The sequence below is a fragment of the Neoarthrinium moseri genome (genome assembly GCF_022829205.1).
Source record: "Neoarthrinium moseri strain CBS 164.80 chromosome Unknown scaffold22_Wmoseri_CBS_16480, whole genome shotgun sequence".
NCBI lineage: Eukaryota > Fungi > Ascomycota > Sordariomycetes > Amphisphaeriales > Apiosporaceae > Neoarthrinium > Neoarthrinium moseri.
The window spans coordinates 23033-50448 of NW_026055136.1; the positions used below are offsets into that span (position 1 = coordinate 23033).

Here is a 27416-nt window from a genome sequence, read left to right on the forward strand (position 1 = left end):
CCTTGGGCGGGGTGGCAGGTGTAGAAACAGCGGGATTGGTCAGTGTTGTCGACGCATAACAATGATATGAGCATGTACAGCCCCGATGAATCCTCTTTGCTTACATGGCTTACTTTACAATGGCAATTGAAGGTTATGCTCATGAGTGGCACGTTATATGATCCAGGAACTCAGGAATGGTATTCTCTCGTTTCACGTATGTAGATCCATAGTCTTTTGTAGTACGTCTTGGCAGTCATGATTACGAGGTGCAATATATGATCAGATTGTTCTGCTGAGTAGTACTAGACAACGAAAAAACTATAAAAGTCTTCTACAAGCTATGCAATTCTTTTTACCATTCCAGCAAGGAGCAGTACTCTCAAAAAACGGCACCGTCTGCAATCATGCACGTTACGTCGATCGCCGTCGTGGCCCTTACTGGCTTCATTGGCCGCTCCCAGTCCGTATATTGGCTTCCACATATGCCTCACTACAGCTCACTAACAGACCTTCAGAGCATCCAGGATTGCGCGCCGAGCCTGGCATTTCGACACAGTTGATCGTGCTTGTCCTCAAGATAAGCAAGATATCATCACGAAAGAAATTGACTATGCCCGTCAAATGGCAGAATATACCGCAAATCATGTCAAAGATGGCCCGTATTTTGATGCCATGTTTTCTGGTATTCCAGACTCGGACTTCGGCACCAAGGCCAAGGACATATACACAAGAGTTACCAATATGCTCGACCCAGGAAATGGCGACTACGATTTCAACATTCAGTGCGACGATACCACGGATCTATGCAAGATTCCCAACATTCAAGCACACATGAATGACGGTTCTAAAAGAATGAATTTCTGCAACAGGTTCTTCGCGCAGAACCCAGATGGGACCGAGTTTGCCATCCTCAGTACTGACCAGCGTCTGTCCGAAGGTGCTAGCTCTGCCGATTTCAACCTGCGAAAGGCTCAACGGTCTCGTTCTGCTGTCATTGTACACGAATGTACACATACTCAATACACGACTGGTCTTCCAGAGGGCAAGTAAGTACTCACATTCAGTCCCCCATAATCACAATTATATCGCAACTCTGATCGCACCCACCCCTCTCGCACTTTTTTACTAACTGGAGCCTTAGAGCACTCGATTATGCCTACGGTTACAACAGCTGCTGGCTGCTTCCACGAAACAAATACAATCGCAAATGCATGCCCGAAAATGTCAGGGGCCGGAAAGTGCTCTGTCCGGATGGCCAAAACCCGGACGAAGAAGGCATTTGCCCCCCGGACCGAGCAATCTATAATGCTGATAGTTACTCGTTCGTCGCGGCAGGCGTTTGGTTCAGCAACAAGCTGGGAAAAGAGGTGCCCTTGCCGCCTGACCCCCCTACTCCTGCCACCAGACGACAAGACAGTAGTGAGAGTTGTCCTGTCGACGACAGCCTGCCATTTGATGGAGACGAGTCCGACCCACCCCCGGTGGCTTCGAGCTCGGCGGCTCCTAGCCCAACCTCCGACCCTTCAAGCTCGGTGGATCCTAGTCCGACCACAGACCCCTCGAGCTCGAAGGCTCCTCAAGACCCGATCTCGTCCTCGGCGATAGAAGACCCTAGCCCATCCAGCGCGGTTCTGGCTGGCACTCAACAACGGCGTGCGGTGTACACAACGACTCTTTGGTAGTGACCATTTGGTTGATTTTATTGCACAGAAGACAGATCCCCCCCGGAAATTTAAGTAATGGCCACTGGCTATAAATATGCAGAAGCCTTCTCATTATATCGGCAGATACGAAGGTCTTGAACCCAAAGGGTTGCATGTTCGCCTTCAAGTTCGGCTACGTACTCACTGGAAGTTTTACCTTTGTGTTCTGGTGTGAGATCAGGCTTCGAACACGCTTTTCTATGTACGTTCAAGAGAGGTTGATATAGAGATAACCTGTTCTTCTGTCGACGTGAATCTCAAAGAACTTTCCAATACTCAGCGTTTCGGAGCGACTTCCATCTGCGGGCTTCTGTTTATCGCCTTACGGTGCTGCGACCTGGAGGGTTTCACCCACAGGTGCAGCACAGCTGTTATGCTCTCAGAGTACTGCCGTGTCCAGTAAATTTTGAATAACTCACGGGAAAAGCGCCAGCAAATTGCCCCGTAGAATGAATAAATCGTTCGCCAGGCTCGTTGCTACACTAGAACCTCCTTCTAGTTCCCGTTTGATATTATCGTCGTTTGATAATAAATCTGAACTATGGTCAGACCTTCGCACTTTTGTGAATGCGGAATGATTCGGAAGCTCTCGTTAGAGTTTTCTTAGGTATGGCCGTAGTGACCATCAACACTACCTTGCTGGAAATGTGATGTAGGAAAAGGTTTTGGCCTACATTCGAAAAGCAAACCTTGCCAACCAACCCTTTTGGGATGTCGCGAAGCGGTCTATTACTGAACCAATCAAGTGATTACACATTCATGGGTGACACTGCTTTTTACACGTTTGCTTTTCTGCCTTATCATCTTGGTGCGCATTCGTTAATTGCTGCAATCTATAGAGCCTAAAGGCCAAAGGGGATCGCCCAAGCCTCTTCACTCCAACCTGGGACCAAAGGTCTTCTCCCTTCTTATCCTGTGACCACACCCTGCCGCAACAAACTGGTCGTTATAAAGCTCCATAATTTGCAACGTAAAAGGAATTGAACGGAACTACTTCTGAAATGGACGTATCGTCACTGCTTTGCTGCATCTTCTCCGACAATAGAATTGCTCTCGGCAGCGAAAGCCCGTCTTGTCAGCCAATTGTCTACCGCAAGCCACAGCCGACAGCGCCTCCGCAATGGCAAATATCCACGCATGACAGTTTTGATGCCACTGTGGCGAAGGTTGTCAATATCCTGCGATCTGCGGACGAGCGCGGCTTTACACTAAGTAAGCAGATTGATGATGCCATCGGCGTGGAGGGCTGGACCGAGTGGATAGCTGAGAGAGTCTTGGAGGTTATCGAAGGTGTTTTGAAGGAGGGTCGGGAGAAAATGGCACAGGCCATGGTAGAGGCGTACGACAAAGCATCCGAAGCTGCTAATGCCGTTTTCCATTTCGCAAAGGATCATCCTGTCACAACGGCGGTCCTGCTCACGATCATTGCGATCGGTGTGCTAACCATACTTGCTCCTGTCATTGTGGAAGCCCTCGGGTTTGCTGAACTTGGACCAGTTGAAGGTATCACCTCAAATTCGAGCTATATACATTTCACTGTATAGCAGGTAACCCAGTATGCTGACTTTGAGCTTGTAGGATCCTTTGCAGCGCTATGGGAGAGTAAATATGCCGGATTGATCCCAAAAGGCTCTATTTTCTCGTTCTTCCAGCGTCTGGGAATGCTTTGGGGCAGGACTTGAAAGTCAGGGGAAAGGACCTGCTACCTTGATACTTTATGCAAGGATTCGCCACGGATGCAGCCCAAACAGTATGTCCTTGTAGTTATCATGCGATAACAAGGGTTTTAGTCTGCGCATTGCACAATTGGTACTTTTTTGACCTTACATAGCTATGATCACCTGAATGCTTTGACTCGACAGTAAACAAAAACTTGTATTCATCATTGGCATGCGAGCGTGATATGTGAGTCCACGAGGCGTTGTATTTCTACTATCGTGCACTTGCCACTGGCGGTACGAAGAAGAACTTCGAAACTTACGGTCTGGACTATCAACCGAGTACGGATTGTCTCTATTGTACTATCGTAGATTTCTTTCCCCCCGCGGTCGAAGGATTTCACGCTTCGGGTCTGATTGCTATTTTGTCGCACCAAAATATACCAATTAGACGCTTGACCAATGGCATATTTCAATCCCACAAGTAGTGCAGCCCATACACAGGTAGTCTCTTCGGCTCCCAACGCCCTGTGTTCTTCACAAGACTTGCTAAACACGCGAAAAAGTGAGCTGTGTTGATAGGAGGGGTGGCGACAGGGCGGCAGATGGTAGTTCGCGGGCTTAGTGACCGTGGTAGACCCTATGTCGCAGCATGTATAAATTAAGTGGGAATAGACGCTTCAACGATAGTTCCATTCATTTATCCCAGCCGTACTAACTTAGTGGGCTGTAAACTGTAATGCGGCCGCTCCAGCGAGGCTGTGGCCCGAAGAGTGGCAGTGGTGCAGCTTACTTCTCCTTGCTAAATGGAATCCATCATTTAAACTCCTTCTCACTTTGTTGCAGTATCTCCATTGCAAGCAGATAACTCGGTCTCTGCATTGAATCCTTTGGGAATATGACTAGAACCATCCCCGAGACCAACATCTGCGGGTTTTGCGCCAGCCTTGATCTCCCCAATGCATTCCTGGCGGCAGATACCCATCTTCAGAAGAGGCTCCGGTACCCTTCACTAAACCCACAATTCGAGACCCCGCAGTCATGGCAGCAAGAGATCCTAAAGCGAACAGCAACGCAGGAAATTGTCGGGCTTAATAAAGACCCGGGTTTCTCGTCCAATCTCTCGGAGTCGAATAATTGTACCCTCTGCCGATTTTTCAGCAGTATATTCGACGACCGCCCGTCCAAACATCTTGTCCTCACTGCGTGCTCTTCGCTTCAGCTGACACACTGGATCAACCCCAAAAGCTTCTTCGGCCACGGAACATTGTTGATCGATCAAGAGGCGGTCGTTGACAACAGTTTCATCACCATTCCAGGACCCAATGCTTCCCGTGACTTCTCCTCGGGAGGCTTTACTATAAGCGGAGCCATCTTCCGCACGTCGAAGTTGGGTCACCCTTTGAGAACTGAAGGCGGCATTTGGGGTAGAATAGTCCCACCGTTGGTGGATTTCTCTGTTCCGAGGACATGGCTAGATTTCTGTTGCGCCCATCACACCAAACATTGCCGGCGACCAGCACAGGACCATCAGATCAATGGCTTCAGGCTGATTAATTGCTATGCTGATCCGCCCACCATAGAGTCCTACGTCACCAGCAAACGTTATGCCGCTCTCAGCTATGTGTGGAGTTTCAGCCCCGAGTCTGAGCATGGGATTACCGACATCATCTTGGACGCCATCGAGGCCACAAAGGGACTCGGCCTTCAATACCTATGGGTCGACCGGCTTTGTATCGACCAAGCTAATGAAAGAGAGAAACTACACCAGATTTCGAATATGGATCGGATATATCAACAGGCAGAAGTCACACTTGTGGCTGCTGGAGAGCGATACGATGGGCTGCCGGGTGTTGCACGAAACCCAACGAGAAATCCCGCGTACGAACGACGCAGTCAGAAATGGGTGAGGGTGGGAACTACGGAATTGACTGCTTCCCTTCCCGATCCAATTGGTGTTATCAATGGGTCGACGTGGAACCGCCGTGGATGGACGTTCCAGGAAGGTTGGCTGTCCAGAAGACTGTTATTCTTCACAACTGACCAGCTCTTCTGGAACTGCCAAGGAATGACTGATCGAGAGAGCATGAAAATTGACACATCCTTGTCTCACCTCCCGGACAAGTCTTCCGAGGGAGATTGGATGAATCCGGGGTTATTCCGGAATCGCGTGGTGGAAGTCAACGCCCTTGAACATTCATCGGTGGTTCCTACAATATCACATCTCCAGCAAATCCGGCAGGACATCAGTACGTTCACGAGGCGCGACCTGACGCACGATTCAGATTCCTTACTGGCATTCAAAGGAATCATACAGGCCCACAAGAGCAGGGCCCCAGGGATTGTTGACTTTGTCCTTGGCCTTCCCGTATTTAGCGGGACTCTTGAGTTTGATAGCGGCAAATCAGCCTTTGTATTGTCCATGTGCGACTGGGTTCATGTTGAATCTCCATCATCGGAGGTCATCTTCAAACGCCGTCGACACCTTCCCTCGTGGACGTGGGCTGGCTGGCACGGTGCCCTCTCTGTGGAGAATTCATACACGACCAGTATTGCCTCGCTGAAGCGCACCAAGGGCTGGTTCAGCCTCGGCGACTACACACCAGAGATCGCCATCTGTCTCGGGGCAGACCGAGAGCTTTCGAACACTTCAGATGACAGACACCCAGAGCTGGGTTCTCTAGGTGTGGAAGACCTGTTTGGAAATAAGCCACGGCCTCGGGTGGTTGATGGGGACTTGTGGCTGGAACCGGAGCTGCCCAGACTAGAGCAAGAGGATTGGAACCATCCTCTACGATTCAAACAACCCTACGTGGTTGATTCTCACATGATCAAGAGATTCCCCGGGGGTAATATGCTTCAGATTGGTCATCTTATATGCAAATATCACCTGACAACCACATCTTTGGCTCCGAGTTCTTCTGGGGATACCGCCATTGAAGAAGACCTTCGTAGTGGTTGCTTAAGGGTACTACTGCTTTGGGCACATCGAGACACGGGCACAGTCAAGGAAGTTTCCCAAGGTTTACTACCGCAGGCATCAATGTTGATCATCAATCGTGTTTCTCAGGAATCGCAGAATCATACAACGAGCAGCTGCTGGGAACGACTTGGAGTCCTAAGGCCGGTAGGCTGGGCGACAGAATTAAGTTTCACCGAGAGTCGTGTAAATTTCGAAACTTTCATCGAAAGCGCTGGCTTTGCAATGTCGGAATCGGATCTTCTCTTATATTAATACTTCACTATCGTAACGAGTCATACGTGGAGCGAGACCTTGATAAGACTCTAATGGATTGGCAGCTTTTATACGGAGTAGATAAGCTAGCTATGGGAGCTCGGGCTCCACCGCGAGCTCTCTCGGAATATGGCCGACCCTAGTTTCCATACGTGTCATCGCTTCAGATTTCCCGCGGGTGGTGCATAATTATGAACCTCTGGTGGATTTTGTTCCTTGCATCCTCCTGTATGGCCGTGAGCTGAGCCTTCTTAAACTCAGCAGAGATCTCAGATGGCCTGGGGACAAATAGTCTAGGTCTCTGCGTCTCCAGTAGTATAGTGAACTAAGAGCGTAACGATCACCGACTCCTGCTGCTGTACACTTCTCTTATTGATGCCTTATCTGCACACATCAATGATAGTATTGTGCTCTACTCTTGGCAATCGGAAAACGTGGCAAGAGTGTTCAATGTACTATACTACATTTTTGGAGTTCGCGATATACCCCGTTGAGTCACCAGACGCGGTCATGCTTCCCTCTCTAGTCGTGTTGGGGGCCGTTCTCTGCACAGCTTAATCTCTTCGTCAACTCCGGCTACAAACCCATGCGATTTCTAGCTTCCCAGTCTTACAGAACCCAGCATAAGGCTAAGCAGATTGCGCGATGCTGCAGGAAGTCTGCTCTTTAATTAAGGCTCCGTGGACTCAAGCGTACGTGTAATGGTGGTTTGGACCATATGTTGTAAGCTCTCTGGTTTGCCATCCAGTCACGACTTTCGTCATTTAGCACCATATCAAAGTTGAAGAGCATGCGAGCCAGAACTAAGCGCATCTCTATATAGGCCAAGCTGTTTGCAATTATGAGCCTCTCAAGTACGTATCGTGAAACTGGACGGGATCACTTACGATCTGCCAATACAGTTGCGCTTCCCCACATGGAACGGCTGGAGTACTTCTCGCTCGTCGTCTACAAATTTCGGATCCCCCTGGAAACGCTCTGGACAGAAGCTTGTGGGGTGTGTGAAGTAGGCCGGATTGCGGTATAGAGCCCGATGCCATATGGCAACGTGGGTCTGCGTTTTCAGCTTGGAAGTTGTGAGGGGGGGAGAGAGATGACACATACATTTTCGGGCACGTAGGACCCGCCGATAATACGGCCTCCCTTTGGAACGATCCTTGGCATGCCAATCGGAACTGGAGGGTACAAACGCATCGTTTCTTCTAAACAAGCCAACATGTAGTCCAGCTGGCTGACTTTGACCACCGTTATGTCGTCTTCGCTTTCAAATGCGTTTCTCACTTCGTCTGTGAGTCTAGCTAACTTGTCTGGATGGCTCAGAAGTAGGTAAGTAACACCCGAAAGCACGGTGGCGGTGGTTTCAGAGCCGGCCACAATGAGGACCGAGGCATTCATGACGAGCTTGTCCATTTCGACCTCCTATAACAGCCGTTCTTATGTTAGTTCCACCTGATACAGGCGCGAATTACGAGGCAACAAGGACTTTATGCTCACATTATCCCTGTTTATATCCAACATGGCCTGAACAAGATCAATTCGGTTGACCTTCATGCGTTCTGCAAGCTTTGCCCTCGTGTATGCCTGATGGTTAAGTATTTTTCTGGAGATGATAGACCGAAAAAGACGCAGAAGGGTCGACTTAAACCACGGGTAGTGACCCAGTGAAGACATGATGGCACTAATGTATGTAACTTGAAAAATGGGTCGCACCCAGGGGTGATAATCGGCATTCTCCAGGCAATGGTAAGATTCGCCCATCACCAAGTTGCCAATCAAGTCAAATGTCGTAAAATTGTACCATGCCGACATATCTACCTTTCCATAGGCCTCGGGCGACTTGCAATGATCCCGTAACCGACGGATAAGAAGCCCAATGGAGTTTTGGATCAGAGGTTCCATCTCCCGCAGCGTCCGGTCGGAAAAGCCGAAGCCTGCTGCTCGTCGCATTTTGGCATGCTCTTCAGCAGGTGCAAACATGATATTAGTAGCCTGACGATCCTGAACTTTATAGTACTCGTCCCATTTTGCAAAATCTTGCTTGCCACCCATGATGTCGTGCCAAGCTGACGAGTGCGCAAACGCCAGCTCGTTGGGAGCAATGCGCACCACGGGCCCATACTGTTCATGTATCGAGAGCATATCAAAGGCTAGGCGGCCCTGGATAGCCTTGATGACGAAGGGAAGGCGAAAGGCGCGCCATAACAGAGGACCTGGAAAAGTACGGAGTGGATGGAAAAAAAGGTTGTATAATGCCTCAGCAATGATCCACGAAGTGAGAGTCTAGTAGTATCATGTCAGATACCCATATTTATACCAGCCAGTCTGGAGAAACTTACCACAGCGAAGCAAAGAAAAAAAAGGTTGCCCATTCTCAGAGCTCCGTCCATCGTGATGGCTTGCTCCATGGCTTCTGATTCTGCCAGTGAAGAGCAGACGAGAAGCTGAAGCTGAATCGCTCGAGATCACGTCATAGCACTTTTTCCTCCGGTGTCCTTCATATAATGTTCCAACAGATGTGAGGCCCAGGGTGTGGATATAAATAAAAGCCAGAATTACATGCATGCATGTGTTGGTGATGCACGTACTATGATTAGTTAGCACCCCTTGTACTATGTCTCCACAGGGACTATTAATCCACTGGCATGATCCACTATCCAGGTTTCTTACATCAATAGTTCTTCCCAATTGCATGGCGCTAAGATATCTCGCATTGAAATCAGGCAATGTAAGCATGCGCGCGTCGTTTGGTAATTATCGTGGGCCTTATGTGCCACGTAGGCGCTTGGCTCTTCCTCTTCCCTGCTATCGATGCAGCTGCAGCTAGGCACCCGATTTCATGGATCTTTCGTGCCGAGTAATTCGCTTCATTTACCGAGCCGCTCTCGTAGGACGTGCTGAGTCCCTCCCTACATATATGTATAATAACACTATCATGGCCGTCTGGTGTCCTCGGTGGCCCAGGCAGTTTATATCCCCAATACTTAGTGCAAACAACGAGCAGTTGCTGTGAATCAAGACTTCAAGATGTCAGAAAAATCCGGTAACACTACGAGTCTACAGAAGTCGGTTTCAGGCGCAGTGCAACTCGCAGCAGACTATGCACACCATGCCATGAAACCTGACGGCCACTGGCTCACGGAGCTGCGAGCCACCGTCGGCTTCACGGCCGGGTACATCTGTCTACGGAACATGCTGGGGCCTCCTCTTTCAGAGCAAGAGGCAGGAAAGATGCTACAATGGATACAGTCGCAGCAGAACGCATCGGATGGATCTTGGGGCCTGCTGCCAGACAGGCCAGGAGACGTGTCGACAACGACTGAGGGATATTTTGCCCTCAAGCTCCTTGGTGTACCTGTCGAGAGCAAGTCGATGCGGCGGGCTCGGTCTTTCATTTTATCTCAGGGCGGGCTCGGCAAAGTGGGTGTTTTCACTCAGCTGGAGCTGGCCCTCATGGGTATCATTGATTGGAATGAGATGGCTCAGGTGCCCGCCGAGCTGATATTACTACCCGCCTCTGCACCCATTAGCATCTATGCTTTCAGTTACTGGTCCCGCGTCACGGCCGTTCCTATCATGATTCTAAGACATCACCGACCTGTGTACCGAATTGTGCCCGTGGACTTTCTAGACGAGCTCTACATTGACCCTAACGACAAGCACCTGCACTTTACACCTCCCTTAAGCACCCTGTGGAGAGATGGCGAGAAAGGAAGATTCTGCGGCAGTCTTGCTGACAAGGCATTGGGAATCCTGGAGCCAATGTTAAGACGAGTGCCTGTGGCGAGACCATACGCGCTTTCCTGTTGTGTACGGTATATTCTAGACCACTTGGATGCAGGCGGCTACGGCGCTTTCTGGAACTCCAATTTCGCCGCCGTCATGGCACTTCACGTCGAAGGGTTCTCGACTCAGCACCCAGCTATCCAGCATCTTTTGACGGCCATAAACACGTGCCTGTGGGAAGACGATTATGGCATAAGGATGCAAGTCACCATTGGTCCTGTTTGGGACACGGCTCTGATGGCCCTGGGGCTGCTCGAGACCGGCCTTGCGGATAGCAGAATGGACTTGACAACGCAATGGTTCAAATCGCGTCAGATATTAGAGACGCAGGGCGATTACCGCGTCCGCAACCACAAGCTAGTGCCGGGAGGATGGCCTTTTCAATATTGCGTGAGCCCCTTGCCCATGAGTCATTTTAAGCCAAAGCACTAACTCGACCCAGAACAGCCACTATCCAGACACCGATGACACACTTGTGGCGCTGCTTACTATCATCATGCATGATCCCTCAGATGTAACTTCCCAATCCTGCATTCGCGCCATTGACTGGTTACTCGGCATGCAATGCTATGACGGCGGCTGGGCATGTTTCGACTTGAACAACGATCACCGATACCTTAATCTGTTTCCTTTCGGCCAGGGGAATCAATTTTATGACCCCAGCGTACCCGATATCACCGGTCGTATTTTGGAGTGCTTAGGTATGGTTCTGTCTATTTTGTCTTCCCCAGACAAAAAGAGCGGTCCCCCACTGGTAAATCCTTTTCTCTGTCAACGTATCCAACAAGCATGCCGCAGAGGCATTTTGTTTCTGGAATCGGCGCAGGAGCCCGTGGCGGGCATATGGGGCAGCCGGTGGCACATCAACTACCTGAATGGGACGAGTAGTGTACTGTGCGGCTTAATGAGTGTCAGAAGCATCTTTGAGGGTGACCTAGAGATCAAGGAGGCAATAAACAGAATGGTTACACGCCCGCTATCTTGGCTCAAGTCAACGCAAAACGCAGACGGCGGGTGGGGAGAGGACGTCGGCTCGTATAGCGATGCACAAAAGGCCGGACGCGGTGTGAGCACGCCCACGCAGACGGCATGGGGAGTCATGGGGCTTTTGGCACATCTCCCGCCAACGGACAGCGCTGTGATAAGAGCTGTCGAGTATCTCGTCAGGACACAGACAGGAAGTCCGGTGAGCGAGGCGGTTGGCGTGGGCATTGGTGCAGGGCCTGGAGCCACCTGGACGCAAAAGGAGTATGTAAGTGTGGGGTTCCCAGACATACTATGGCTGGACTATGCCAGTTCTCGGCATGGGTATCCTATGATTGCGCTAGGACGGTGGCTACATGAGATGAAGAGAATCTTGTGAGAAGAGCAGCGTACACGGTATATTGCAGAAATTTAATGAATCGCTCCACAAGGGGAGGAGAACATATTTCTTTCAGAGGATTACTAAAGAACGGAATGTATGACTTTTCATATAGCCAATATCTAAAGTGCAAGAGGTTCTCTGTATTCGTTACCTAAACCATCGTTAGCATAGTTGGCCATCGAACGCAGAGGATTTTGCAGATTCGAGCTTGTCTGTTCCAAACAATCATCTTCAGGTACACACGGCTCTTATGAATGCTCATATCACCGGCCTGTTCAATCTGCTTGAGCTCACTGCTGTATGATACCCCGGTATTGTACCAAATACCCAGCCTTTCGCGCAATCTGAATCATCTTCATCTCAGGTCTGGGTACTCGCCCAGCGTAGTGGGCTGACAACTTCTGACTGCATCCTGATAAGTCCGGGTTAGAGTATAATTCCTTCCATATAAGAACTTGGGGTAGGAGTTGACATCTCACTGGGGTTAGTTCATGCTCCTGACGCCTGAGCAATCTATGTACGCTCTAATGCGAAATCAAGGTAGCGATCAACTCTCCACTAACTCCCCTTGGCTTGCGATCCTTAGGCTTGCAAGGGAGAAAGTTCCTGTCCAGGTACTGGCCTGATTCAAAGGAGCAAACCTGCATATGCCTTTTCTTCTCGTGAATGCGAGGATGGTATTCAATGTACACTGCAGACACAATTCTCAAACATACTTGATGCTGACTCAGATACACACCAAACACAGATATCTATGCCCGGCAAGGTACCGAAATGATTGGCTGCCTATCTGCACGGCCTGTCGCGCGGGCAGGATCGGGTGGGGCAGGCCTGTTGTGGCAGCTCCGTGGCTATGTCAAGCTTGCATGAGTTTGCAGCATCTGTTCCAACTTCTGGGCTTTTGACCGCCGATGCTATTAGTTCACGCTACCACGGTTCACAAATTGATGGCAGACAATATATAAAGGCCAGTATCATGCAGTAAGCAAAGTCCCAGGTCAGCTGGAATCTGATAGCCGATGCAGTCAGCAACAGTAGGCTAGTTTCACAACCTTTATGATAGGTTGGATCTTCAACAACAGGATTGGACTGCGGGTTAGGAGCTATGGTATCTGATTTTACGTGACGTAATGAAAAAGTGCCGAGCCTAATAACAGCACCGGGAGCTGTTGTAGTTCGTCAGCGTTGTGTCGTAGTCTCACAGCAAGTTTCACCATTCAATGCTCAGCCACGGTTTCGATTTTACCCCAACTTTTTGTTGCCGTGATGTCTTTATTGATTGGTCCTGATATGACTTCCGTTCGAGTTTCATTAGTCGGTATTTCTAAGTTTATCTGCCGTCCTGCACGATTGCAGATCAAATAGCCCGGACCGCATAATTACACCATGGTTGGTCTGAATCACAACATATCACAACATGCCTACGCTGAATATATCCGATAATTTGGGCAGAAGTAACAGCACGATTTCTGGGAACATGCCGTGTTTCACTCGGTGCAATTCATCATTGTTGGATTTGAAGTCTAAGTTACGATACTGGCGAGGTAGAAGCTGCTTTGTGTCCAACATTGATTGTTAACGATATTTCTCATTAGCTCTTGCCAGAAAATTCTGCAGCTATTTGCCGTGTATTCAATCATGTCTGTACTAAAGGTGTTAAAAAAAGAAAGGGTCGCATAACCCGATTCTACTTAGGATTTTAGTGCATGTTCAACATCATCAGTGGTACATCCGACCGCATTTCTTAATATATGAGAACAACTCGGTCATCAGCTGACAGCACAGATAGCGTCAGCCTCGTACGATGATTGTCATTAGAGAGTTGAAACGTCTGTAATGCATTGATAGCAGTCACAAAGTGTAGAGACCGGAAACTTGGTGTAGACAAGTACTGGATGTGTATAAAATGCCCGATCCTTCCTTCTACTGAGGAACCATTCCCATCCACCAAGGTCTCCAAGAACAAGCACTACTACCGTATACTCCCATCGAAAATGAAGTTCTTCTCCATCGCACTACTCGCCAGCGCGGCCCTGCCTGGAGTCCTTAGCTTTTGCTGCAGTGGTCCTCAGTGTGCCGATGGTACCGGCGGGACGCCTTGCTGTGCTACCCAGAGCTGCAACATTTTCTGCTGTGCTTGTGGCGGACGTACGTGCCCCGACAACCATTGACTCTCTGTTTCCCTTGCCCTAGGAACATTGCTGTTTTGCTTTGCCAAATTTACTCACCTAAAAATCTGACCGGTATCCAGACTGTCGCGGCACTTCGTCCAAGCGCGAGCTCCTAGCCTTCGATCCCCGCGTTGATGAGTCCATGGCGGCGTTCGAGGCTGCTGACAAGAGCGGAAATGGCAATTTGACTCTCGATGATTATCTTGAGTACATGTCTGTTCCTGACAGCAAGAAAGATATGTGGACTCAGTGGTTCGACAAGTAAGCTGTTCTCAGTGCACCAAGCCGAGCCTTTGAAGACCGAAGGTGGCTAACTGTCGTAGGCATGACAAAAACGGCGATGGCATCATCACTGCCGATGAGATCAGCAACAACTAGCCTATTGTCCACCATGACTACAGCCGTGAGAGACAGGGCAGTAAGCACGGTTCGGTGTTAGTTGAGGAAAAGGACAGGCGATTTGGAAATGGCCTAGACCGTGGCACTCATTAACAGAGAAAGACCTTTGATCTGGCATGTAAATTAACTTGGAGTCGCTCATTCGATGAATCCTATATCTCACCACAACTACAGCTGCTGGCCCGTAATTTTGACTCCGGCCTGCTTGTGAATGACGGCTGAACCAGCTGCGGCTTCTTGCTGAGCAGCTGGCAGCGCCGATGACTTGTGGTAATTGAGGGCTGAGACCAATCAGACATCATAATTGTTAGATTGGGACGGGAGGATGTTGTGCGTTGCTTCTTGCTGATATGTGCAAGCGAGCATGAAATGAGTATTCCCATTCTTTCCGTCACGGCAGTGCATTAGGTTTACAGAAGGTCCGGTGAGACACCGAACAGTGTCCGCTATATAATCCCCATATTGTCCCTCTTCCTTGAAAGGGGACAAGATTCAGTCTCTTGATGAATTGAACCATACGTTTGGCCTTCTGATTATACCTGACCTCACAACCTCTTTGTCACTTTCAGAGATTTCGTGGTACACCAGTGATATGATCAATCCCAGAAGTTCCCCATCTATCTTGTTTGATATCAACTGCATTCGTAAGTTTGTCCGCGGGTGGTTTGTACACATTTCTAGGGAATCATAGTTGCTGTTCGAGCCCTAGCATTCTAAATACACCTTTTACTATGAGAGCGCTGCATCTAGGTTATCGAATTCTTCGAGCAGAGCACTCCGGAGATTCATACGGGCGCCTACTCGTTTCCAAAGTCTGACTTATTGTTAGCAAAGACGCTCATCCAGTTGGATAGCATCCTCGAGCAGCTGTGCATGTCTATCATGTAGACAGAGCATACAACTGTTTGCGGCGTGACGACGGAACCGGATGGTCAGCTCACCGCAAACCCGGTTGTTGATTAATGGGCCACATCCATTTTGTCGATGCGTGTTTGCATCTCGTATAGCATCCAGATAAGATATACATTGTGCCACTACGAGAAGCTCTCTTACATTGCGATCATTTCACATAGTATTTCTGCGTTTGTGTTATCGCAGGGAGAGAGCCGCGGCCTGTACAAGTTGGAAAGCACGTGATACAGCCAGCGGTCAAGGAACGGACTGGCTGCCCTGGGCCTTTTGCGCTTACACACTAAGCTTATCGTGTACGCAATCGACCTGGACATCGCTAAGGACGTCGAATTTGTTCAGGGGGACACTGCTCACACTGCCTGGACGCGCTTTGCAAGGTTAGTCGCGTACTGCCAAGTCACAGCTCGGCCAGCTGCCTCCGCGTTGGCGGTTCGGCGAGCTACGTTTCGGTCTGAAATTATGGTCTTGGAGAAAGGGAACATGCTTATTATCTCTCTATTATTGGTACTGTAAGTTGATTGATGGCTAACCCTTGCTTGATGGGAACAAGTCATGCTGATCTCTAGTATCGCTGCTATTGCGGTGAAACCTGCAGTGGGCTTTCACTAACGTAGGCCCTTGGTTTCTATGCAGAGCGATGACGCCACTTTCCCAAGTTGAATCCGCAACTGTCTGCCGGTTTGACCATTTATTATCCAGAAGCATGCGCCTAATTCGCAACTATTCATACAAACCGGTTCCTTATATCGTCTCCGGCCCATGGCTGGGACTCTCGAATATATTTTCCGACTCGAACAACGCAAAAATGTTTTAAGACAGTCCGGACGGGACCCTGTCTGCCAAAATTGCTTCCAGGCTCGGCGAGTCAACGGCATAAGGCCGGCCGAGCGTGCTCACTGCACCGAGCAACGTGATTTCCGTGGAGGAATGAGACTCTCTCGTAGGTTCGACGTTGCCCAGCCTTTCATAGCGTACTCGTCAAGGCGTAGCTTCATGGATCTGACCTTCGTTTTCTTGACCTTGCCTCCACTTGTCGCTAAAAGGCAGGTCAAATCGTATAGTTCCTCGAAAGTCATCTGACGCTCGTCCCAATCGTATTTCCCAGTTCCAGATAGGTTAGGCCCCCATCCCACCTTTCTGGAACACACGTAGTCGAGGGGTGTCCTTTTGTCCGAGTCCAAAGCATTAACCTGAGCGCCTTTCTCCAAAAGCAACCTGGCTAAGGATAATGTGCTTATGTGTAGTGGAGTACATTGGGCACCCTTGTCATTCATGCGGACTCTGGTGTCGACACAAGCTCCACGTTCTAGAAGAAAGCCAGCAAGTCCTATGTGAAGATCCTCAACCGTCATCTCCTCGTTCTCGTTCACTAACAGATCCATATCTTCTCCTTGAAATATTTTCAAAACTAGAGTGCTGAATGCGTCTGGATCTTGGTGGAATGTGTACCCATTGTCCAGGAGGAGTCGGGCTGTTTGAACAAAATCTTCGTCCTTGAGTGAAACTTGCGGGTTGATGACATAGGTCAGGAGACTCTCACGGGAGTCCCGCAGGAGATTGGGAGTACGTGCCAGCGATTCCACGATGTACAAACGGAGGCCAGTCGAAGCCGCGTAAGCAAGGGGGGTCGTCTGAGTGTTGGAGATCGGGCATAGCAATGTCAACAGCCCGTTTGGGATACTGTCAAGGAAAGTCTTGATGCTGCGGCCACTCGTTTGTTCTGCGGCTCTGGAATAGATCCCATGAGGTCGCTGAGTAGTACCACGGGCAGTAGATTGCCATATGGTTTCTACTTGGGTAGAAGAGATGGATTGCGGACGTGTGTATTCTGCAGTATAGAACTGGCGGAGCTGATAGGCCTCGCTGAGAAAACATCCTTTTGCGAGGAACGTATTGCCATTCTCAACTGTAATCTTCGCTCGATCTCCAAGCACCGATCTCTTAAACTTTGGATCTCGTACGAAATCTTCTACAGTCTGATGTAGAACCTGTATGTAAGCGTCCGTCGAATCACCTACGACTTCGATCAAGCCACCGCAGTATATCCTGGACTGTTGTCTCACTAAGAGAGCGAAGTCTTGGGCTTTTGAGTGCATGAGTTTCTGTAGCATGCTACAACCCTCTTGGAAGGTCTTGCACTCGGAGCACTGGACAGCACAGAGAAACTCGACAGGGCGCAATGATTCTTTCGATCGCACTGCTACTTCCAGCATAGAATATGCTTTCCATCTATGCGCGTGCGGGATACGTTCGACGATTTCACCGTAATATAATTCCAGTTCGGTGGGGTAAGAGTTTAGCAATGCCTCGCAATCGCTCTTGGACATCTGTGTTGTCCTTGTGGCATCCGCAAGGTCTTTGACAACCAGTCTCACCCACAAGAACACGCCCCGTGAGCGCATAACGATTTCGGGTATCAGCTCCTCAAGTGAGGCTGCTGATAGCCGTTCCTCCTTGATAGTTCCCAGACAATAGTCCCCGATGTCTGCTTGGGTGAAGTCTTGGATACTGAAACCAAGGCAGCGCCGGAAAGTAACCATGAAAATGTCCCAAGGGCGACTTGAGAAACACACCTTGACTTGCTTCTTGGCTGTAGGACGGATCGAGCCTAAGTCTATGAGAAACTTGCATATGAACTCTAACCGTCCGTCATATTCGTCTATGGCGTCAAGAAAGAGGCAGAGATGTAGTGGTTCCTCATCCTGCTTGATAATGTCGTGAAAGCCTCTCTGCAATCTTTGCAACGTCCAATCTTCCGGGGTCAAGGAATCTTGGTCGAATAGTCGTTGAAGGAAGCGGCAGAGGTTCGGACAGTTTCTAATGAGCTGTGACAGAATGCTTCGAAGAAGGCCTTCGAATGATTTCTGCATTGCAGTCCCCCGATAATGGAAAAAGAACGCCACACGGGTCATTCTGCTTCCATTCCAGCTGTGAAGTAGAGCAGAAGTCCGGTGATCCTGGAATATGAACTTCATTAACGTGGATTTGCCTGAGCCTGGCTTGCCGTTGATCCAGAAAAGGCCGCTCCCCGTCTGGAGCCAATGACTGAAATTCGCCTCCGCCCGATCGTATATCCAGTCAAACGTGTTCTGATACTTTTCTTCGATTTGTTCAAGCCGGCGATCTCTCTCAGGTGCTTGGAGTGACTTCAGGATAACTAATGTCATGTCAGACGACGATTCTTCAAGTGGTAAAGAAGTCTTTACTGACCATCGTATGAAGGGGTTTTGTTTATAAGCGCATGCCCAGGGCCGTCACTCTTGTTATTGAATACCTCGAGTGTTGGGCGAGGTGCGCTAAACTCGTTGCTTCTGGTGCGGGTGAGTCCTTCAATAGAAAGAATCTGTGCCAGTTTCTGTACGACGATCAAGAAGTTTGGATCATTCTCCGAGAATTTTACCATGCTAGAGTGATTTTCATTTATTGGAAATATCGTCTGAGACTTCCCGCCCGAGGTATATAATCCATGCGTAGCAGAGTCGGGGGTGACCAATACCTCCTGAGGGCCCGTTCTTGACCATTCTCCATTCGAATCTCGCTGATTTTACATTAGGCACGGAAATACAAGAATTGGCTTGAGGCAGTGAAGTGTATATGAAAAGTTACTTACAACCACTGTGGGTGACTTCTGGGTTTCGTAACACCAGAAAAGTAGAGCTTCTTGGAGACAAGAGATTCCGTTGAACTGCACATCAAGCTGTTGAAGATAGAGGGAATCAGGCGAGAGATCCGCGACGAGTGCTCTGTTTGGTTGGCCCTCAACTAAAGCCATAAGATGCGACTGTTCCATACCAAGATTAGGAACCCCAAAGAACACTGCTCCACGTACGGATCGAAGGATAGGATCATCGCGCTCGATTTTGTTCGCAAGAGCGATGAATGCTTGTTTCAAGACAATGCCTCCCAGACTATGCGCAAGGAAGGCCAGGGGTTTGCAGTTGGGCGACGACCAACCGTGAGCTTTCAGTTGATTAATCAGTCCCAAGGCTATGTCAAAGATAGATTGGAATGAACTGCTCCCATGAAGTGTCGTATCGTAGCCGTACAGAATAGGCCTAACGTGCGGCAACGAATGCGGTAACGCATCTCTAATCCACATGAACGTCTTGGAGCCGCCTTGCGGCTGCCAGGACCCGAAAGGGTGGCTCGCCAGTCCTGATATCGCAATACAACTACACAAGTGCGACTTAGCAAGCTCCTAAGGCTAAGTGCATTTCAAGAACTTACTCCGCGACATGGGATGTGGGATCATGCAAAGGAGTCAAGCCTCGAAAATGCTTATCAATGATCAGTTCATGAGGCAAGCTGTCGACTTTGACATTCCACTCGTCGGCGCGCTTGTTGATGTTCGGTCGTTTCGCCCCTTCAAGAATCTCCGTGGCCACAGAGGCGTCATCGAACATAAGGGTGGCAATCTTGGTCGGGATCCATGGGTCAACAGAGCGTGCCAGAGAGAAGATGCGGATGGCTGTCGGCTCGACCCCCAGAGCCTTACTGACAAGCTGGACAGCATCTAGTCGGTCAACATGGGGCGGAAGCTGCCGCACCCTAAAGACCACCCGATCCATATCGCTATACCATGTATCACAGACCGAAGGACATCAATGCACCCATAATGGTGCGCTGTCTGGTCACGCCAAAGTGTCAAACTGTCAATGAGGTGAAAAGCAGTTCCTCGTGTCGTGCGGCTGAGATTGCGAGACCTGCAGCCGGTTGGGGGCCAGAAAAAGCCACTCGCAACCTGGGGGCTGGTGAACACCGCATGACTGGGGCCGACCAATCATTTCGTGAAAACTGAAGAGGCCCGAATTAGATCCCAGTCCCAGGATTACCTTAAGCGAGATCAGGCAAAGAGGGTCGACCAAAATTCACGGTATAGCTGTGGCCCGTGCACTTGCCCAATCGTCAATCTCACCTGTAAGGCCTTTTTGTCAGGCTTCCTAGGGGTGTGTAGGGACGAAGTTAGGGGGCTTCAGCCACCGCTCATGCCTCCTGAGTAGTTAATAGCTCAGGTCGCACTGCTAAGCACTGCTAAGAGCTCACCTGCAGGGTCGAAAGCGGAATGAGGGTACTTTTTCTGGCAGACTATATCGCGAGTCCGTCTAAAAGAGTTTCCTCATTTAACGCCAGTTCCCGGCTAGCCGCTATGTCACTCCTGTTCACGTGAGATGTGCGTGGGTTCAAAAGCTGCGGTATCCGATCGCACGAAACTGAATTGTGCGTATTGTCCAGTGTTTCACACGCCCGGCTGCTGCGATGTCGTCACCACGCATTCCATCGTCCTATAGACAGCCGCGCGAATGCATAACGACGTAGGAGGATTCACAAGCCAAACCACAACTCTTTCACAGTCCGTCACAACAATTCCGAGATTTTCTTTCTTGATATACAGTAGTTCCACCTATTTGCACACGAAACTAGTTTGCATAAGCAGCGAACGCTCAGCAGATACCGTAAATCCAAACAAGGTGCGATGAACCAACCAGAAAATCCAGGCATATATGAATTCGAGCATGGCGAACGGCAATGTGATGGCTGCCGCATCTCAGGGTCCGAAAACTGGCATCTTTGCCTAAACTGCGACTTTGGTATGTGCGATGACTGCTTCAAGGGGCCTCACGTCCGGAACCCGGGCCACCCATTAGCCCGAACGGTGTGCGCGCAGACAGACATGGCAACGCCAGTCTCGTCGCGGGCTGTTGAGTCACAGCTACAAAATGAACCTCTCGTCTTAGATGGCTCCGTCGACCGCGATAAGCGACGCTGTTGTCCCACATGCCTCAATTACACGCCAGACTTCATTGCTGGGGCTGGCTCGAGGGAAAAGCATGGCGGGGTGTGGTCATCGACATGAAAACCACTCATGTCCAACTTCAAAGCCTCGATGGCTAGGGGTTGTGAGCTGTGTTCCATCGTTTATCGTGGCCTGTTGAAGGCTGTTCCAGACGCTCTATCGACCGATTCAATGGTCAATCTGTATATATTCCCGCGAATGCTTATGGTCGGCAAGAGCAGAGAAAACCAGAATCCGTGGTATATTCAGTTCCACGCCATGCCGGGCCATCACCCCAAATGGAGTACTCTCCAAGCGAAAGAGCCGTTGAATGGCAGCTTTCTTGATCAACAATGTTTTAATAGGATAAGAAAGTGGCTGGAAGACTGTGAGATGACCCATAACCACCCAAAATGCCTGCAGAGAGCAGAATCTATCCTTCCCAGCCGGGTTGTTACGATACAGCCCACCCTTGGACTCCCAAGGCTCTACCTGAACGAAACACATGGGGCAGAGGGGAAGTACATCGCCCTTAGCCATTGCTGGGGTGGGTTTCAGGGATATCAAACCACCTCCCAAAATCTTGCTAAACGGATCAACGGAATCGATTACGGAGGCCTACCACAGACATTCAAAGACGCCGTGTTCTGTGCGTTACAGCTCGGAGTATCCCATATATGGATTGACTCTTTGTGTATCTTACAAAACGACAAGGAAGATTGGGAACGAGAATCGGCCACAATGTCTGACGTGTACTCAGATGCTTATTTGGTACTTGCCGCCGCCTCAGCAGAAGCGGATAATGTAGGGTTTTTGACAAAGCCGCATAGGGGCTTTCGAGGTGCCGGTTTGGAATCACGAGAGGGAAGTGGCCAAGACGACATAGTGGTGCACACCCTAATTCCTCACTCGGACTTGGACCCAAATGATTATACGGGGCCAAAAAGCCCCATCAGTATCGGCCCGTTGGGTAAAAGAGCATGGACTTTACAAGAGACCCTCCTTGCTCGCAGGTGCATTGGCTTCAATCAGTATGAGGTTGCCTGGGAATGCTACAGCACTGGAAACTGTGAATGCGGTGAACTTCAAGAGACCAATGACATAGTGACCACCTCAAAGCGTGATCAGTACCAAGGCCAGGCCGTTTGGGATTATATTATTAGTTACAGAAGTCTCGCGGATCAACGTGGTGCTTCGGAATCTCATCCTCGACCTCTAAGTCGGCTACAAGATGTTTCAACCACGTATTTTGAGTGGCGCAAGTTGGTTATACCCAATTATACCACGAGGGGCATAACTGTTCCTGAAGATAGGTTGCCCGCGCTGTCGGCGCTTGCTAGGAATGTGGGAAGTTCGTCTCGGGATAAGTATATCGCAGGTATCTGGCGAAAGGATATCCATCGTGGCCTGGCCTGGCGGGCAGGAAAGCATTGGACAGGTGCTTTACTGCCGTGTCCATCTACTTATATTGGCCCATCATTTTCGTGGGTGTCTATCAATGGGCCAATACACTACATATCACCAGACGAGACAAAAAAAGACGGCTACGCTGTATATGGATCCATTGGGATCGATATCCTGGGGTACGACATAAGGCTATCAAGTGTGAACCCATATGGAGCTGTTGAAGGTGGTTGGCTAAAGCTTTCTGCACTCTCACAAACTTTTGAGCTTCGATGGGATCCAGTCAAGGAGATATATACGCTTTTTACAAATGAGTCTGGCTATAGTCCAGAATACCACTGTTTCCGCCCAGATACACTACTTTACCAGGCAAACGTTAATGGGGCCAACAATGAGCTGTGTGATTCCGTGCTGCGGGCGACTTCCAGCAACAGCAAACAGCAATCGTTCGATACACCTGTCGAAGGGGTACTGATCTTGGATGTCCCTCGAAGAGAAGGGCTGTTTGCATGTCACGAAGTTGCAATCATGGTCCTAGGCTTATTGTCCACAAATCCAGTACAGTACCAGCGTATTGGAATAGCAATAGCCTTATTCAAGCCTGAAAGTGCTCAAAGATGGTTCGAGAGTGCTACGCGGAAGGAATTTACGATACTATAACTTGGATCCCGGAGCCCTAGTTTGTTACTGTTTTTATAATCGCTGTGTTTCTACGGATATCGCCACTTTCCCCATCAAAGCTTGCTCCAGGGAGCAGCTGAATTCCAGGTCTTGATTATTTTCCTAGTCCATTTCAAATGATAGTCTCTTATTATTATCCTTCAGCCTTTGTTAAGCGCCTTTCAGATATTAATTCGTTTATTTATGTTGCGCTGCATATTCTCTACCAGGGTGTACACACTGGCAGCTGCACGCACTAAGTAGATGGTCTCCTCGCGCTCACGTAGCGTACACAATCTATGCTTCTTACAAATCATTGAATTGACCCATACCTCGTGTATTGACACGTACCAAGGAAAGAAGCGTTTCTCATCCCACGTACCCGATTTTATTGCACACATACCGGGACGTTGATCTATGGATCACTAGAGCTGCACGTCGCTCAATACTGCTTAGCCATGCAATGCAGTTCATGCGCTGCAAACCCCTGACGGCCGACTTACCCAATTGAGACCGTGGCGTGTAAGTTTCTGTTACAGAAGTGTTGAAATATGCTTCCCCACTCGGGGGGTGTTAATTGCTTTTCCCTGACATTCTTCCTGGTCGCTATTTTGGCAGGCATTCGCCAAAAGGCTATCAAGAACAACCTCAAAAGTCTCTACAGCCGTCTTTTTCCACCTGGCAACAACACTATAAGCACTCAGCAAAGGGAAGCTTAGCACTAAACAATACGAATGGAGCTCTGCAGGGGCTGATACTCAAAAGGCTGCTCTAGGGTTGCCGAGTGAATTGGTACAAACCGGAGACCAAAGAAAAACTCAACGCCTATAGGTATATGTAACTGACATGCGACCAGAGATTGCCCCAAGATGATGTTGCATACGTTACGGCCTGGTACGGCCGATGGCGAGGAGGGAGAACGCAGCAAGCCGAGGACTCATCAAAACACCATGATGACGGTGCGTCCCGAGGCCGTGTCCAAGCACGAGACAAGAAAAAAGAGCGGTTCAAGTTGGTGGCATAACGTCTTTGGTTGTCTGTGCGGGATCTCAGCGTCAAGGTAACCATGCAAACTCATTGCTGGACGTGGTGACCGATGGCGCGCTGGAACATGTGTTGGCTATGTTGAGATGACTGACGAATTTACGATTACGGAATTGCTGGAGTTGTTGGTATTTACTGAGTACATCGACTGAGTTCCCTGCGGTGGAATGTCTTAAGAGTCGAGAACCAGACCAGGCCAATGTATCGTCATAGAGCCCCGAAATCACCGCATCCCCTGGTCTTGGGGAGCTGCAATGTGTGCGTCGACGGCATGCAGATCGATCCTTGGGTTTCCAGATGATGCGTATGTAATAGATCTGCGGAAACTAACTCGATGATCAGGGACCAGTCACCCAGCACGCCAGGCACCGGTGCTTGATTGTGCGTCTTTGCTTGACGAACAAATTCAGTACGGCCAGTCCTCGTCCACCAGGTTTAGAGCTCCACAAAATGGCATCTCTACGCAAATAAAGAAGTTGTTCGAACAAGTAGTCTGTCTGGTATCTTTTCTCCCTCGGGCTTGTTTGGGGTTTCAAGTTTCTTGCAGGCTTAAGAGACTATATGGGTGTAACTGGTACAGTGCACAAGAATACCAGCTTAGGCTGTATCTCCACCAGCCAACACTGTACCCAGGTGTCAAGCCCCAATGTCCCAACGAGCTGGCCCCAGGCCACCCTAGCCTGCCTAGCTTGATCGGATTAGCGGGAGCTAAAGCTAAAGCTAAGGGTGCTGGCTGCGCACCTGCAGCTGCCAGAAGGCCGACAGCGGGACGGCAGACGGCGGCCAACGGCCCTTGGATGGGGTTCGGTGGGTAACTTGGGTAGTGGGACCTTACTGTGGTAGGTTGCATCATCCGTCAGCTGCTCCCCCAAGGCTCACGTCCAGGTCGGGGCCAAGGGTCCACGTAATGCGAGACAGCTCCCATCTCCATCTTCGGACAGCTCTGCCAGCAGCGTCACATAGGCAGCTACATTCTGCCCCTTCGCATGATCGGGATACCCGCGGACGCGCCCAGTCCGATGCTTCTTTCTTCTTGTTGAACGAACAGCACTCTCCCTCCACCGCAGTTGAAAACGGAACGCGCTCGCATCTTCGTCCCGTTCTCTGTACCTGACTCTAGCTGAGCTCGGGGTCCGCACCAGCCCTCCGGACGACCCAACATCATCCATCCACCACTGCACAGGCTGCAGAGCTAGCTCTGGTCCGCGCAGAGCCTCAGAATGGGAGCCTGGAATGTATGTTGTAGACGACAACTTGACCTCAGATGCGTGGAAACTGATACTCCTCAAGTTCTTTAGGATAGCGGGAGACATTTCCCACATCCTCTCGAAATGCATCCTGATCTTCGCCATCCATCGTAACCGGAGCGCCGAAGGTAAGTCACGACGTTGTACATGTGTACAGCTTGCGATGCATGAGAAGGATGCTCACCACTCGAAACAGGCGTTTCCTGGATCACACAGGTTCTATACACCGTGGTATTCGTCACGAGATACACCGACATCTTCTCCGAGAGCTCGTTATGGAACCTCTTCTTCAAGACATTCTACATCGCCTCGTCGATATACACCGTTGCTATAATGCGCCTACGATACCCTCGTACGAGGGAGCGCGAGGTCGCTTGGAAGTTGGGCGCCGCCGTGCTGGGTGGCTCGCTGCTCATCTCGCCCTTTGCCATGCTGATCTTCGAGAACAGCTTGGATTGGGCCTTCTGGCTGGTAAGCTCTTTGGCCCAGGGACCCGTTACATTGCCCACTATAGTTCATATCACTAACTTTCGTGTCTCCTTCAGTGGGTCTGGGACTTCTCCGAGGTGCTGGAGTCCGTCTGTGTCCTCCCCCAGCTTCTACTCCTCCGACAGACGACCGTGCCGACCGTGATCAACTCGGGCTACATTCTGGCCCTTGGCTCCTACAGAGCTTGGTACATCCTGAACTGGATCTCGCGCAAGGCGGATCCCAACGACAACGGCGTCAACACGGTTTCCGTCATATTTGGCATTATCCAGACGGCTTTCTACGTCGACTTTGCTTGGGTTTACTACTCACGCCAGCGCGTCAAGCTCCGGAACGGTGGTGTTGTGGACGCTGATGACATGCGCCGAGGCTGGCTGTTGAGCAAGATCTTTGGCAAGCGCTTCGAATCCCTCCCAGATGACGAGGAGAGCGCCCCGGCGCTTGGCCGCAACGATGACCCCTCCTCGGGATCCAGAAGGTCTAAATGGGGCGCCAGGGGTATCTCCATCAGCGCCGATGATGATACCCATGAGCACGAAGCAAGCCGCGACGACGATGACGAATTCACTACGAGCGTCGACCCGGATGCCAAGATGAAGGATCCCGATGAGCTCGCCAGGGCACTCGACGATGATGAGGACGAAGATGCCCCGTCGGCATCCTCGCATGCAGGTACGAACGGGCGTCCCAACGGCCTAAATAACGGGAGCGAATGGCGGGATTAAGCCGTTTCCACTAGGCAGGCGTTGCAACTTTTATGGATGGGTGGGGGGAGTAGTTTGGGATACGGAGACAACTGGTTCAATTTCGGCTTATCACAGTTGGACTTGTACAGATGCGTAGAGACATGTATGGGTAACTGATTTAAGCATTCCGGAGTTTCAATTGTACCATAGGGTAGAAGCTTCAAGTCCTACCCACTACTTTGGTAGCATGTCTACATATGTCAGAATATCGGTTGATCAGCCGGGCAGGATACTGAAACACATCAAAGCACACCGAATCCTTTCTCCATGCGACACGCGTGATTTCTCTCTCTGCCAGGATTTAGCCTGAGGACCTGTACCCTGGCAACTTGCGATATACGAAAGGTGCAGCCAGTTCTATCTTTCCACCACCCATCCTTGCCTCCCGCGCTTCTTATGCCTACCAGCACCCGAACTGATGGCATCTGGCATCTTTGGAAAGCCGAGGACGTGCAGGCACCCTTGCAAATCAGCTATTCCAGGTGGGTTGCCATTATACATGCACAGACATTGACGTTGATGGACATTGGGTGGCTTGTATCGAATCACCGGCTCGACGTATCGGAAGATTTCCACCCCCATGCAAACTATGCCGTGCGCCTGGTTGCCAAGGTATGCCATATTACCAGTCTCAGAGCTGAAGAAGTGGTATCATGTACAGACCCCTTTCACCTTTCCAGGTAGTTTCCGCCCAACAGCCTTCCTTTCAACTCCACTCTTCAAGTTCCATCCTTCTCTTGCGGATACTGTCTGGGGAAACGAGACTTCGTCCGGCAGCGTGATCTAGCTGCTGCCTAGAACGCTCGCTCGCTTTGTTGTATGGCATTGGATGCCTTCCAGCCCC

The 27416-nt window shown here is 50.0% G+C and overlaps 9 protein-coding genes across 9 annotated transcripts; 7 read left to right on the forward strand and 2 right to left on the reverse strand.

Moving 5' to 3' along the window:
- Positions 1–386: 386 nt before the first annotated feature.
- JN550_006327 (uncharacterized protein) lies at positions 387–1664 on the forward strand (the record flags this gene model as incomplete). Its single annotated transcript, XM_049318053.1, has 3 exons — positions 387–442; positions 498–1028; positions 1124–1664. 3 exons carry the CDS (start codon positions 387–389, stop codon positions 1662–1664), a joined length of 1128 nt encoding a protein of 375 aa, XP_049171546.1.
- Positions 1665–2686: 1022 nt separating this feature from the next.
- On the forward strand, positions 2687–3229 carry JN550_006328 (uncharacterized protein; the record flags this gene model as incomplete). The annotated part of the gene is made up of 1 exon (XM_049318055.1): positions 2687–3229. The coding sequence occupies one exon, from the start codon at positions 2687–2689 to the stop codon at positions 3227–3229; it is 543 nt and encodes a 180-aa protein (XP_049171547.1).
- A 1012-nt stretch (positions 3230–4241) lies between these two features.
- On the forward strand, positions 4242–6578 carry JN550_006329 (uncharacterized protein; the record flags this gene model as incomplete). The annotated part of the gene is made up of 1 exon (XM_049318056.1): positions 4242–6578. One exon carries the CDS (start codon positions 4242–4244, stop codon positions 6576–6578), a length of 2337 nt encoding a protein of 778 aa, XP_049171548.1.
- A 666-nt stretch (positions 6579–7244) lies between these two features.
- JN550_006330 (uncharacterized protein) lies at positions 7245–8983 on the reverse strand (the record flags this gene model as incomplete). Its single annotated transcript, XM_049318057.1, has 5 exons — positions 7245–7407; positions 7466–7632; positions 7683–7997; positions 8073–8858; positions 8915–8983. The coding sequence occupies 5 exons, from the start codon at positions 8981–8983 to the stop codon at positions 7245–7247; spliced, it is 1500 nt and encodes a 499-aa protein (XP_049171549.1).
- A 619-nt stretch (positions 8984–9602) lies between these two features.
- JN550_006331 (uncharacterized protein) lies at positions 9603–11710 on the forward strand (the record flags this gene model as incomplete). Its single annotated transcript, XM_049318058.1, has 3 exons — positions 9603–10751; positions 10804–11613; positions 11690–11710. 3 exons carry the CDS (start codon positions 9603–9605, stop codon positions 11708–11710), a joined length of 1980 nt encoding a protein of 659 aa, XP_049171550.1.
- Positions 11711–13721: 2011 nt separating this feature from the next.
- On the forward strand, positions 13722–14276 carry JN550_006332 (uncharacterized protein; the record flags this gene model as incomplete). The annotated part of the gene is made up of 3 exons (XM_049318059.1): positions 13722–13875; positions 13979–14159; positions 14222–14276. The coding sequence occupies 3 exons, from the start codon at positions 13722–13724 to the stop codon at positions 14274–14276; spliced, it is 390 nt and encodes a 129-aa protein (XP_049171551.1).
- Positions 14277–16102: 1826 nt separating this feature from the next.
- On the reverse strand, positions 16103–19777 carry JN550_006333 (uncharacterized protein; the record flags this gene model as incomplete). The annotated part of the gene is made up of 5 exons (XM_049318060.1): positions 16103–18366; positions 18420–18747; positions 18820–18990; positions 19039–19381; positions 19437–19777. 5 exons carry the CDS (start codon positions 19775–19777, stop codon positions 16103–16105), a joined length of 3447 nt encoding a protein of 1148 aa, XP_049171552.1.
- Positions 19778–21723: 1946 nt separating this feature from the next.
- Positions 21724–23046, forward strand: JN550_006334 (uncharacterized protein; the record flags this gene model as incomplete). The annotated part of the gene is made up of 1 exon (XM_049318061.1): positions 21724–23046. The coding sequence occupies one exon, from the start codon at positions 21724–21726 to the stop codon at positions 23044–23046; it is 1323 nt and encodes a 440-aa protein (XP_049171553.1).
- Positions 23047–25310: 2264 nt separating this feature from the next.
- Positions 25311–26551, forward strand: JN550_006335 (uncharacterized protein; the record flags this gene model as incomplete). Its single annotated transcript, XM_049318062.1, has 4 exons — positions 25311–25325; positions 25381–25465; positions 25534–25808; positions 25883–26551. The coding sequence occupies 4 exons, from the start codon at positions 25311–25313 to the stop codon at positions 26549–26551; spliced, it is 1044 nt and encodes a 347-aa protein (XP_049171554.1).
- Positions 26552–27416: the final 865 nt, after the last annotated feature.